The sequence below is a fragment of the Rhinoraja longicauda genome, chromosome 1 (genome assembly GCF_053455715.1).
Source record: "Rhinoraja longicauda isolate Sanriku21f chromosome 1, sRhiLon1.1, whole genome shotgun sequence".
Classification (NCBI taxonomy): Eukaryota; Metazoa; Chordata; class Chondrichthyes; order Rajiformes; family Arhynchobatidae; genus Rhinoraja; species Rhinoraja longicauda.
Genome location: NC_135953.1, coordinates 86,223,165 through 86,237,463, shown reverse-complemented (window position 1 = coordinate 86,237,463; position 14,299 = coordinate 86,223,165). Strand labels below are relative to the sequence as shown.

At 40.5% G+C, this 14,299-nt stretch overlaps 1 protein-coding gene across 6 annotated transcripts in view; it reads right to left on the bottom strand.

Moving 5' to 3' along the window:
• The window catches only part of LOC144594813 (coiled-coil domain-containing protein 158-like), a 510,587-nt gene that overhangs the window by 55,580 nt on the left and 440,708 nt on the right, over positions 1 to 14,299 (bottom strand). For all 6 annotated transcript variants that reach the window (XM_078401739.1, XM_078401696.1, XM_078401706.1 and 3 more), the window contains 3 exons: positions 11,099 to 11,175; positions 3,301 to 3,411; positions 503 to 617 (listed from right to left, as the gene is read on the bottom strand). In XM_078401739.1, coding sequence (XP_078257865.1) covers positions 503 to 617; positions 3,301 to 3,411; positions 11,099 to 11,175 — 303 coding nt within the window. The remainder of the gene's footprint in view (positions 1 to 502; positions 618 to 3,300; positions 3,412 to 11,098; positions 11,176 to 14,299) is intronic.

Here is a 14,299-nt window from a genome sequence, read left to right as displayed (position 1 = left end):
CGAAGGGCCAAATGGCCTATTCCTGCACCTATTGTCTATCCTCGTAAATCTTCTCTGTACCACCCTTTCAAGCTTGACAGCATCTTTCCTAATGAACACAATACTATAAATGCGGCCTTTTGCATGCCCAGTGCAGCCACTGTTATGACACACACTATACTGTGTATGTTACATTATTTTATACAAATTATGCGATAAAGCACAAAAAATATAATTTCTATAGAAGATATTGAGAGCTGGGCAGCTCTCTGAATCTTCCCAAAGTTTATTTATTTGGAAGGAAACAGGTCCATTTCAGATGGTGCTTGAAGAACAAAATGCAACATTGACAAAGTGCTCTTACACCTTTGTTAAATTACTCGTTTGAATTTTAAATTACATGACAGGAAAATGGAGTATTGTTTGTCAAACAAGAGTTCAACTTCTTCTGTTTCAATTCACAATTTTTTTTCTGGTCCGAAGCAAATAAAAGGAATTGTTTTCAGGCCAATGTGCAACTGACCTTGTCTTCGTACATCCTTCTAGCTTCCCGTAATTCAGTCCGTAGGTGGCAGACGGTGGACTCTAGGTCTGTAAGCTGTCGTGAGTACATTATGCTTTGATTCCTTGCTTGTTCTCTAGATACATGAAAAAATCTCATTTAATTTGTTTCTTCTATATATCAGCAGTAAATGTTGTGAGAATTTAAAATATCTTCTCACATTGTGAATACAATTAAGCACCTAGTGACAATTTCAATGGAGCAGAATGTAGTTGCCCATGACGTATCTGGCCAAAGTCTCCTGCTTTGTGGAATGTTATCATTAATACCACATTCGCCAAGTCAATCCACATTAGAGAACCAATGGAACACTTTTTAATTGTCAGCTCTTAGACAATTTGATTAACTTTCACTTGAAGTGAAGCAATAAAGTAACAAGCAAGGTTCCTAGAATTGTATCTTGTGTTATTGAACATCAGAAGAGGCTGCTGTCTGGAGGATGAGGAATACCCTGTTTAAGATGAACTCTCTCCATTGTTTGACATACAAGTTACCAACATAAAAATGCTAAGCCAAGCCAAACAAACAACACCTACTGAGCTTTTCAGTATTTTCTGTTCTTTTTCAATCTAGAAACGCATCGTAAGTCTTTTCAATCAATTAATTCTGTTTCTTGACTTTATTTTCCATTTCCTTTCTATTACACCTTGTTACTTTTCCTTAATTTAGTCATATTTATTTTCTGCCCACTGGGATTTGAGCCTCCAACCAACCTGATTTAATTCAGTTGAAAACTTCAAAAATCTGCACAGTAATGAAACAAACTTTTCAAACTTCCTTTTAACATGATATCTTGTCACCCTGTAGTTACCACTGTTGCTTGTATTGTAAAAAAGAAATAGAGGAACTGGACAGGGTACAAACCACGAGAATGTCAAACCAGGATTGGAAAGTTATAGCTGAAGGAGAGATTGAAGAGAAAAGAGAAGATTGAGCTAAGGTGTGATTGCATGGGGGTGTTACAAAATGTGCAGAAGTTTTGATAGGGCAGACAAAGAAAAGTATCGGGTTGCAGGAGATGACAAGAATTAGCCAATACAATAATGAATAAATCAATTTATTCACAAAATGCTGGAGTAACTCAGCAGGTCAGGCAGCATCTCGGGAGAGAAGGAATGGGTGACGTTTCGGGTCGAGACCCTTCTTCAGACTGAATAAATCAATGTTTACCCAGAATGATGAGAAAGTTGAACTCGTTACCACAAGGAGTTAAGACAACATGCATAGGTGCAGTTGAGAAAGTTAAATAAACAGATATAAATGAACAGAAGACTTTCATGGGTTTAGTTTAATTTAGATTAGTTTAGTGATACAGTGGGGAAACAGGCCCTTTGGCCCACCGAGCCCGCACCAACCATCAATCCTCGCACACTAACAGTATCCTGTACACTAGGGACAATTTACAATTATACCAAGCCAATTAACCTACAAACCTGAGACCCGCAGGAGATGGGCAAGGTCTTAAATTAATATCTCTCATCTGTATTTACTCTGGAGAAGGTTATGGAACTAAGGAACTGATGGAAATGAATAGTGGTGTCCTGTAACATAAGTATGTAACAAAAGAGGTGCTGGTGATAGGATATGCTTAACTCGCATTAAGCATATCCTGGGACCTGATCAAGTCTGTCCTAGGACACTGAAGGAAGCTAGGGAAGAAATCACAGGGGACCTGGCAGAGATATTTGCATCATTTTAAGCTACAGGTGAAGGACCAGAGGAGTGGAGGGTGGGTAATGTGTACGTTAGTTTAGGAAGGCATTCAGGACAAGTCAGGGAACTGCATGATCTTTCATGCATGATTGACTACGTTTTTTTGAGAAGGTTACAATGAGGATTATTGAGGTCAGGATGTGGATGTTAGCTATGTGGATTTTCATGCATGATTGACTACGTTTTTTTGAGAAGGTTACAATGAGGATTATTGAGGTCAGGATGTGGATGTTAGCTATGTGGATTTTAACAAGGCCATTGACAAGGTCCCACCTTGTAGGCTGGTTGATAAGGTTAGACCACATGGTATGTAATATAACTAACCAATTGGATACAAAATTGGGCCTTGTGGTAGGAGTCAGACAAAGAAGTGGAGGGATGTTTTTCAGGCTGAAGGCTTGTGACCAAAGCTTCATAAGTTATAGCAGCAGAATTAGGCCATTTGGCCTATCAAGTCTACTCCACCATTCAATCATGGCTGATCTATCTTTCCCTCTCAACCCCATTCTCCTTCCTTCCCCCTATAACCCCTGATACCCTTACTAATCAAGAATATTTCAATCTCCACCTTAAAAATATCCATTGACGGCCTCCACATCCTTCTGTGGCAATGAATTCCACAGATTCGCCACCCTCTGACTAAAGAAATTCCTCCTCATCGCCGTTTGAAAGGTATGGCCTTTTATTCTGAGGCTACGGCCTCTGATCCTAAACTCTCCCACTAGTGGAAACATCCTTCCCACATCCATTCTATCCAGGCCTTTCACTATTCAGTAAATGTGTGCCATAAGGACACATGGCAGCATTCTGTAAACATATGCATTGTCTCAACTAACACCTCTGCTATTCACTTAATTATACATTTTTGTGAATAAACACATCCAAAGTTAAGCACATAATGATATATTCCAATCATAGGTTGTGTGTCTTGTACGGTTTTCAATAACACATCATGGATTCCATAGATCAATTGAAAGAATACTCTGTACAAACTATTTTTTTTCCTTAGGGTCTTCCAATGTTGCTCGGTGGAAATCCATACTTACTGTACGGTCTCCACTTGGTTTTGGAAACTTGAGGCAAAGCTGCGAGAACGGTTTACTTTTCCTGTTAGTAATGACAATTCTTGATTCTGTTCATCTTTCAGCTGCTCTATTCTGTAAAACAAATGGTTAGTGGTTAACTTGCAGTCAGCGCACAGTACTTTTCTGTACTTGACAATAATATGTATATTTTTGTGAATCTCAACATCATTTTAATTTTTTTTTCTCATTAATGTTTAGGCACTTCTTCCAATCTAGTGTATTGCATTTAGTGCTTATGCTGTGATCATCTCTACTCTGCTTATAAATACCAATTAAACTGATTTAATAACTTCATTTTCATTAATTTCACAGTTAATAACCACATTATTAACATTAATCAATAACATTCAAAGTTAAAGAATAACTTACTATTAAAATTAGTTACTACCCATTAGTCAATAAAGCTAATAATTACAATTAATTCCTCTACGTCATTTATTCGTTACAGAAGTGATTTAATAACTTTATTATTGAGCCAACGCAAGCAAGGAAATGGAGAAGTGAATTTTCGGGACTTTATTTTTAAGCAAACCTCAGGAAGATAAACAACAAAATACATGCATTCCAGTTCATGATATTGCAGGGAGTAAAGTAAAAGCCTTGCAGTTCAAGGTTAAGTGTAAGCAAACAGACATCACCTATCCTGCCAAATAGTGCTTTCTAACAGACTTCAGTGACGGTCAAAGCTCCATATTATGTCAAGATAGAGGAACACGAGTGGATGCGACTTCATTTCCATGAGGGGCATTCTAAAACAGTGATTCTTGGAAGATGAAAACAATGCTTTCACGATCTCTTTTAAAATGAGAGGTTGTAATTTTTCGAGTCCAGGAAAATAGCTCTTTCAAGTCCCAATTATTGTCTCACCATTTCTAACGCCTCCCAGGTTTCTCATTCTTACTGTACACCTGCTTAAAAACTACTTCCAGGATGCTTTCTCTGAGTTCTGCTGTGAAGATACAGTATAATATTGACTATTTATTTAACCTCTTTAAAATGTCTCCTCTTCTATCAGTAATCGATTAGTTTTTATATATCTGTAAAAACATTTACTCTTGTAGTTCCTGCTCGTTTACTAATTCTATCTTCTACGCCTTTATCATTTTCTTGATTGCCTTTTGTTGACTTCTAACTTCTTCCCAAGCTGCAGGTTTAATGCTCTTGTCAACATCAAAAGCCTCTTCCTATCATTTAACACAACCTTTCAGGTTGGCACAGCTGGATCACTTATTTTATGGGATTTTTATTTCTCATACATTATGAATTATGAATTCCTTTCTTAAATGTTTTGCTATTGCTGATATATGCTCATTTGTTTCTTGAAGATTGCAAAACCCCAAACAAAATTATCTTTCTAACTTTGGAGGAAATATGTGATTGCAAGCAATATTTCAGAGACAACAGTAGGAATGTCCTATTTAATTGTCTAACCAAACAGTGAAGGGTAACTCACAAAAGTTACCAATGCTAAAGTGAAAAATATTGTAGAAGCAAAAATTGAAGTAAATCAGGCAAGAACTTGTGCAGGTCAAGGCTCATGGGCCAAGATAAATGTATCGAGACAAAACAAAAACTAAAGTTCTCACCAGCGTCACATGACCCTGGAAATGTAAATACCAACATCCCGAAAAGGCCTGTTTCCGGCTGTATATATATGATGATTATATGATGATGATGATCTAACACATGGTCATGGAGAGGAAAATGTCCAAACATATCTGAGACCGCTGGATATTGGGATTTATGGGGTCAAATTACTTTTCTGGTTGTTAAATAATTGACACATGAGAGAAACAGAGTTTTCTGAATGAAAATTATTTCTGAAAGTTGTTAAATAAATGGCCTTTCCAAAGAGTATCCGGGCCCTGTTTGAAAGAGCAGTTCCTGTCCTCACACTGTGCATTAAATTACCCTTCAAAAACTGTTTTTTTTTAAATTACTGGACCATAACAAGAGCAAATACTTCAATTTCGCAGACCAGAGGATGTTCCCTATTTGGCCTAATATAGTGATGTCATTTGGACCATTGTAACTACTGTACGTCTGCTCACTGAAATAGTAGAATGTCGCAGAGTCCTTCAAATCTTTCCTTTACAAGAATTCTACATTTCCAGAGTTCATATGAAATTTACCAATGAATCTATCTGCCAGTTCCATTCCAATATTGCAAATAGGCCATGTCATGTTTCTCACATTCTCCCTGCTCTTGCTAACCGACAGCAGGTTATTTTAGAATGCTCAACTTTGCTTCAAATCCATGCACTAACTCTGTAAACCTCCTCCAACCTTACGTATAAGAAAATAACTGCAGATGCTGGTACAAATCGAAGGTATTTATTCACAAAATGCTGGAGTAACTCAGCAGGTCAGGCAGCATCTCAGGAGAGAAGAAATGGGTGACGTTTCGGGTCGAGACCCTTCTTCAGACTGATCAACCTTACGACTCTCAAAGATACATGCCGCCAATTCTGCCTTCTGACCATTCCCAATTTGCAAACATATTTTCAGTTCACAACATCCAAAATTTTGAATTCCATACTGAAAATGTCCATCCATGTCTAATTCAATTTCCTTCTTCATTAGACTTTGTTTGGACGTGCATTAAAAAATAGCCTTATGTGGTTCAATGTGCCAAATTGTGTTTGATCATACTCTGGCTAGGCACTTGTTTTGCTATTTTACTACCTTTGTCCTTTGAGTAATTACATCAATTAAAGGGTAATACCCTAGATATTGGCCCTTCTGCCATTGTAAACAATTTCTGCTGATATACTGTCAAAACCTTCGAGATTTTGAACATATCCTCAAAACCTTTTCCGCCCTTGGTTAACAGCCCAGCTTCTCTCATCCCCCACACAAATTAAAGTACTTACTCCTGGTACCACAAAACAAATCTCCACTGCATCCTCTGCAGCCATTAATCAACCACAGTACTCCAGCTGGGTGATAACTACCATTTTAGTGCAAACTAGCACAAAAGGATTCTTTTTATTCCATTTCATCCACATATGTAACGAACCCTATTTTAAAGATTTTTTTTTTTTACTCAAATGTTCCTGCTGTTTATAGAAGCTTATTTTATGTCGCCTCTACGTGTTCTTACCACCAACATTAATCATGTTGCAACACTGTGTCAAATTTCAGATGCCAGATTTTGGGCCTTTCCTTGACAATATTTACCATAGTTCTGAGTTTCATGTCACCTGTAGAGTTTGGAATGATGCCATGTATGGCCAAATCCAAATAAATAACCGTTTAACTCCTGTCCTAGCCCCGATCTATGTGTGATACCACTGCAGTCTCCCCTTCACTCAGAAGAATAATCACTCATTCTTTACCTCTGCAGCCAAAACCTCAATAGGTTGAGTGTCCCAAGAATCGAACCCTCAAAATGTTGAAGGTTTCTTCTGAAGAATATGGGGGGGAAAAAAATAAAATTTGAAGATTTGATTTTCTGGATTAAGAATGCAAGTGCCCATGACACTCACTTGGTAAATTTATTTACCAACAAGTGACATAAAATTATGACAAAGTCAACTAACCTCAAATCATTGTCAGGGATGGCTGATTTACCAGGTCAGTGCACAAAACTGCTCTGCGACTGCAACAATCCACAATTGATGACCTCACTCATGCTGGTGGTGATGCAGTTCAATTATCTTGCTCCACAGATTTGCATGCTTACAAATTTCAAGTCTCTCCCAAAGCAGGTGAAACTTTCAAGTTGTCATTATGGGAGTACTTCTCCTACAGGAAGGTTTTCATGAAATGTCATCCCATGTTCTGCTTCACCGAGTATGCGTGGACCTCAACAGCCATCTTCTATCTAAGCAAAACAGACAAACTCTTCATACAAGGAAGGTACCAGTTGCTCAGTCAACACCACTACACAAAGCAAGCAAGAAGATTTGTCAGTTGGTATTGATACCTTATTAGTGGCTTTACCTGTAATTGGTTTCCCCAAAACTACAAGGTTTACCACAGGGAATGAGTAAATATTTTGTCAATGCTTCATCATGCTGACTGCAATGGAAAAGCAGACTATTGAGTAACCTCGATGCCAAACATTGAATATCAGAGGTAGGTCATAAGAACGCATGAAATAGGAGCAGGAGTACTTCATCTACTTTGACAATTACTGAGATTGTGGCCAAGCTTCTACATCAATTCCACCTTTTCCCACCATTAGACCAAATCAATTGATTTCCTCTGTGTCCAAAATAAACAGATCTTTGTCTGAAATGCCCCAACAGCTGAGCATCCAGTGATTCACAAAGAATTCCATCGATTCCCAATCCTCTGAGTGAAGTCGTTTTTCATCACCTGAGTTCTGAATGACCAATTACATTCCCTCCAAACTATCAGGGGAAATAATCTCCCTGCATCCACAGTCATAAATGTTATAAATGTCAAAATTGCCAATTTTTATTCTCCAAACTTTGGGGAATATTGGCTTAGTTTATTTAGTCCCCCCCCCGTAAGACAATCCTCCCATTTCAGAAATAATAAATAAAGTGAACCTTTTTTGCACATCTTCCCAGGTAAGTATCTCGCTTCTTGTAAAGGGACCAATAAATGTATGTTTTGCTTCAAATCTCACCAAGAGCTGAGATGATAATTTCAGCAAGTTTTACTGTTTTCGTCCTATATTCCTGCAATAAACTTAAGAATATCCTAATTATTTTTGTGGCTCTGCATGTAATTTATGTTTAGTTTAGTTCAGAGATACAGTGTGGAAACAGGCCCTTTGGCCCACCAAGACCGCACCGACCAGCGACCCCCACACATTAACACTATCCTACACCCACTAGGAGCAATTTTTACGTACACCAAGCCAATTAACCTACATACATGTACGTCTTTGGAGTGTGGGAGGAGACTGAAGATCCCGGAGAAAACCCACGCGGTCACGGGGAGAACATACAATCGCCGTACAGACAGCATCCATAGTCGGGATCGAATCTGGGTCTCCAGTGTTGCAAGGGCTGTAATGCAACAACTCTACCACTGCACCACCATGTATAAGATCTCACTGAGTATCAACACTTGTTAGCTCTCACCTAAAAATATATATTTTGTCATTTTCATGTGACTAATCTCACATTTGTTTACTCAGCTTTCCCTTCTTGCTTTGTTGTAAGCATGAAAACTTGAATTAATTGTCACCAGACCCCTCAAGTAACTGATTCATTGAATTTTAAATAACAAAATCGCAAGCATTGAATCTAGGGAAATCATTCCAAAATATAAATGTGGAAAATCCAAAACGCCTCCTATACTTCAGCCTCTACCTCTTTTAAAACATGAGGGGTAGGCAATATGTTGAGGGAATTTGTCAGCTAAATGTCTCATTAATTTTGTCAGTACTTTCTTTTTAATATTAATCACTTTAAAGCCTTCACTCTTATTCAATCCAATCACAAATTTCAATTATTTTGGTGTCCTCCAATAGACAATAGACAATAGGTGCAGGAGGAGGCCATTCGGCCCTTCGAGTCCGCACCGCCATTCAATGTGATCATGGCTGATCACTCTCAATCAGTACCCTGTTCCTGCCTTCTCCCCATACCCCCTGACTCCGCTATCCTTAAGAGCTCTATCCAGCTCTCTCTTGAATGCATTCAGAGAATTGGCCTCCACTGCCTTCTGAGGCAGAGAACTCCACAGATTCACAACTCTCTGACTGAAAAAGGTTTTCCTCATCTCAGTTCTAAATGGCCTACCCCTTATTCTTAAACTGTGGCCCCTTGTTCTGGACTCCCCCAACATTGGGAACATGTTTCCTGCCTCTAACGTGTCCAACCCCTTAATAATCATACGTTTCGATAAGATCTCCTCTCATCCTTCTAAACTCCACTGTGAAGATAGGTGCAAAATATTTGTTTACTGACCCTCCCATTTTCTTCTTCTTCCACACCCATCTAGAAATCAGTTCCTACAGCAGAGTTTTGTTTGAAAATCTAAAACGGAACACTGAGTTAATCGAACACTTGCGGCCATTCCCAGTTAGAGCACGACTTTGGTGACATTTGACTGGTCACTTTGTGACACAAGTCATCCTTGCAGCCTTGATGTGATTTCTATCTCAGAGCCACATGAGATGACATTGATTCTCCTACAATGTTCTTCACGGATCAATATGGTTGGACTACTTTGTCCAAGTTGACCCATTATCAAACACTCCCAGGACAATCTGGTCTTAAGCCTGCTATGCTGAACTGGAAGCCTGCAAGGTAAGAACTCCATCCTTAGATTCTACTCCAGCATTGAACTGATATTCCTTCTCCTCGACCCCATCTGAATTCCAAATTGAATCCCACCTTCACCCACCTCAATGCACAAGCAGATTGCAAGTTCCTTCCACAGACAAGGATTCCTTTCCCCCATCCTGCATTGCCCTTAAGTGGGCCCATATCCAGGGCTGGGGAATCAAAAACAAGAGGGCAGATGTTTAAGCTGAGAGGGGCTAGATTTAACACACACCCAGGACTCAACTTTTTCACTCGGAAGGCAGTGGGTATACAGAACTAGAGTAGCTGCCAGAGGAGGGAGTTGAAGCAGGTAACAGGATTTAAAAGGTATTTGGGCAGGTACACAGGTAAGAAAGGTTCAGAGGGATATGGGGCAAATGCAGACGTGGCACTAGCTGAGATGGGGGATCTTGGTTGGCAAGGGTTAGATGGGCTGAAGGACCTGTCTCCGTGCTGTATGATTTATAACTCTATGACTATGACTCATTCCTTTCCCCACCCAGAGCCGTAATCAGAACCCCAGACACTGAACTTGGTTGCAAATTAATTTTGAATCTGTGAACAGCATTCAAAACAATTATTATTCCACCACATCCAGCAAATCATTTTGGATGGGCTGGAATTTCTAGACAAAAGTTTCTTGCGCTGATTTTCAGTAATTCAGCCTGCAGAAAGTGAAAAAGAACGAAATGCATTCTCCAGCCCATGAACCTTGGGCATAAACAGAATTGAAGCCAAGCCAAGCACCATTCCAAAATTATATTGCATAGTTCAGAAGTGAAGTGAACACTGCTCCAACACATGAGATACAAGAACATAAGAAAACAGGCACAAGAGTAGGTCACTAGGCCACTCAAGCCTGACCTGCCATTCAATTTGATCATGGATGATATATGCTGGACTCAATTTCTCTTCTGTGCTACTCTCCATTGCCCCCAATTCCATGATCTTTCAAATATTTATTTATCTATCTCCAACTGAGCTATATTTATTGAATTGGCCTCCACCATCCTCTGGACTGAATTCCAGGAATTCCATATCCTCTGAAAGAAGAAATCTCCACACACATCGGTTTTAAATGACTGTTCAATTATTTCTTCTTGTTCGTGACTCTCCCACGAGTGAAAACATTTCAACCCCGATCAAACACCTTGAGAATACATATGAGGGTAAAAATAAAATGATGGGAATATCCAATAGATCATGGATAGAATTTAAAGGTTAAAAATGTATTTTTGGCAATGATTAAAAGTCAGAAACTGAATCTCTAGCTGTAGACAGTTCAAAAAGCATCAATACTTCAGATATGTTCAACAGAAATATGAATGTTAACTTAGATGTGCTCATGGCAATCTCCCAGTACTTTCTTCATTACAGCGCAGTCTACAATGTACCTGAAACAGTCCACATGTTGCAGAGAAACGCAGAGTGGAGCTGAGATCACTCGCCCAGAAAGAGGAAAGAAGAGGAAGATGGAACAATAGCCATCAAAAGGCAAAGTGAATTACCGGTCTTCGTGTTGTTTAAGCAATAACTCAGTTTTGCTCTGTGATTCAGTTTTCAGGCAGCCCAGTTCTTCTTCAATCTAAACCCAAACAGCATGGATCAAGATGTTATTATAATGATCGAATTTAACCAGATATCAATTCAGAATTTTATCTGAAAAATATTATACAGCTTCTATGGCAGGACATGATTTTTTTTAAACTTAAAGTTGAAATTCCAGTGACTAATCAATGAAGGCCTCCTGGAACTACACTCCCCACCAAAATGTAAAAAAACAGCCACTCCTGTGTGTGATGGTGCTAGTTTCTCTATCACTCAGCCTCTTATCGGTTTTGTTCATCTTCCACTCATTGTCCCTCTGCCTGTTACTTACTTTCACTGTTTTCTCGCTGCCAGTTTGTCTACTTCTCCTCTTTATTATATTCTCCGTCTTTTTATAAATCAGTCTGTCTACTTTGCCTGCTTGTATGTATTGTCTATAAAAAAAAATTAATACAGAAAATTTCTTTTTTTTTGCCAATGAAAAGCACATACACTGAGAGATAGGATGCTGCTGCCTTCTCCACTTTTGGCATCAGGAGTTCCACAGGCCGTGTGCAGCCCAATCACCAAGAGTCTGCCTCACTACCATGCCTGCTCCAATGGTAGCAGTGACGTTTCTCATCGTTCACACCAGCCACTATTGCCTCTCTCAAAGCATTGGCCAACTGTTGTCAAACAGTTGGGATGATAGGCTCAGACCAACTGTGAAGCAAACTCATTTTACCTAACACCTTTATACTTTATCAGCAGACTGAGGAAACCAACATCCCACCAGTTGGGGCTGCATTGACACTCCGGACTCCAAAGTTGAAATGCCAGTTAAATCAACTGAAATAAAGCAGGAATTGCTGGAACCCTATAATAGCAGGTCAGACCACATTGTCCTTAAGAATATTGGCTGCATTTCCAAAGCTGTGTGGAGTGTGGAGATGAGGAAGCTGGTCTGTGTGATGGACTGGAAAATATTCACTATTCTCTGCAATTTCTTGTTGTTCCCAAACCAAGCTGGACTGCAACTCGATAGCATGCTTTTTATAAGAGTTGTTGGAGACATATCAAACTTCGAGGAAGTAGAGGTGTTGACGTGCTTTCTGGGCCGTAGATTCAATGTAGTCAGTCCAGGACAAATTGTTGATGATATTTATTGTATATCTAGGAAAATAAACTTCTCAACCATTTCCACTTCAGCACCATTGATGCTGATTGGGGCATATACTCCACCACGCTTCTATCATCTTCCAGACATTGAGGGAGAGACTGTTGTCTTGACACCATGTTACTAAGTTCTATCTGTTTCCTAAAATCCATCTCGTCATTGCTTGTAAAGTGGCCCATTACAGTGGTGTCATCTGCAAACTCGCAAATGGATTTAGAGTAGAATTTGGTCACACAGTTGTGAGTGTACAGAGAATACCACCAGGGGGCGTCACCGCCGCTGCCTCGCCAACGGTCTGTCTTTGTCTTTTCCTTCTTTTATTAGTTTTATTAGTATTTTTTAGTTCATCTTTAGTTTTGTATAGGAAAGAACTGCAGATGCTGGTTTAAATCGAAGGTCGACACAAAATGCTGGAGTAATTCAGCGGGACAGGCAGTATCTCTGGAGAGAAGGAATGGGTGACGTTTCGGGTCGAGACCCTTCTTCAGACTGATGTCAGGGGAGGGGGCGGGACAGAGATAGAATGTAATCAGAGACAGTAAGACTAGTGGGAGAACTGGGAAGGGGGAGGGGATGGAGAGAGAGTGAAAGCATAGGCTATCAGAAGTTAGAGAAGTCAATGTTCATACCGCTGGGGTGTAAACTACCCAAGAGAAATATGAGGTGCTGTTCCTCCAATTTGCGCTGGGCCTCACTCTGACAATGGAGGAGGCCCAGGACAGAAAGGTCAGATTGGGAATGGGAGGGGGAGTTAAAGTGCTGAGCAATCGGGAGATCAGGTAGGTTAAGATGGACTAAACGGAGGTGTTCAGTGAAATGATCGTCGAGCCTGCACTTGGTCTCGCCGATGTAGAGAAGTTCACACCTGGAACACCAGATACAGTAGATGAGGTTGGAAGAGGTGCAAGTGAACCTCTGTCTCACCTGGAAAGACTGTTTGGGTCCTTGGATGGAGTCGAGGGGGAAGATAAAGGGACAGGTGTTGCATCTCCTGCAGTTGCAGGGGAAAGTACCTGGGGAGGGGGCGGTTTGGGTGGGAAGGAACGAGTGGACCAGGGAGTTTCGGAGAGGACGGTCTCTGCAGAAAGCAGAAAGGGGTGGAGATGGGATGATGTGGCCAGTCGTGGGAGGTGGCGAAAATGTTGGAGGATTATATGCTGTTTTGTATTATGTGGGGGGTGGTGGGGGAAACTTTTCTTATCTCTTTCCACGACGGCGATGCGACTTTTTCCTTGTTGAATCTCCGTCCGCACTGCTGCCTAACTTCGTGAAGTTGGCGGCCTCTTGTTTGGGACTTCTAGAGCTCCAAAACCGTGGAGCCTGTGGACTTTAACATCTCAGAGCAGGGGATCCCTTTGCCAGGGGTCGGCCTTTGGAGATCCAACCTGCGGGAGCTGCAGACTTTAACATCGTGGAGCTCGCAGTCCATGGTTAGGGACCAATTTTGAGAACTCCAAGTGCAGGAGTTTCGACCGCCCCGATGCGGGAGCTTGATCACCGGCTGCGGATGGTTCAACTCCCCCAACCGCAGGAGGAAAGGAGGAAAGAAGATAAGACTTTATTGCCTTCCATCACAGTGGGGAATGTGGAGGAGCCGCTGTGGTGGATGTTTATGTTAAATGTTTATGTAGTTGTGTGTCTTGTTGCTTTTTTGTTATGACTGCATGGCAAACCAAATTCCTCGTATGTTGCAAAACATACTTGACTAATAGATTACGATTATGATTAATATAGTAAGCGGCTGAGAACGCATTCTTATAGGGCACTGGTGTTGAGAATTATTGTGGAGATGGTGTTGTCAACTATCCTCACTGGTTGTGGTCTATGGGGCAGAAATTCACAGATCCAGTGGCAAAAGGGGGTGCTGGTTCCCAGTTCCAGGAGTTTTAAGATTGAATTTGGTCGGGATTATGGTGTTGAAGGCAGAACTATAGCCAATAAACAAGAGTCCGATGTATCCATATGTTCCAGAGATGGTTGTAGGGCCAGGGAGATGCCATCTGCC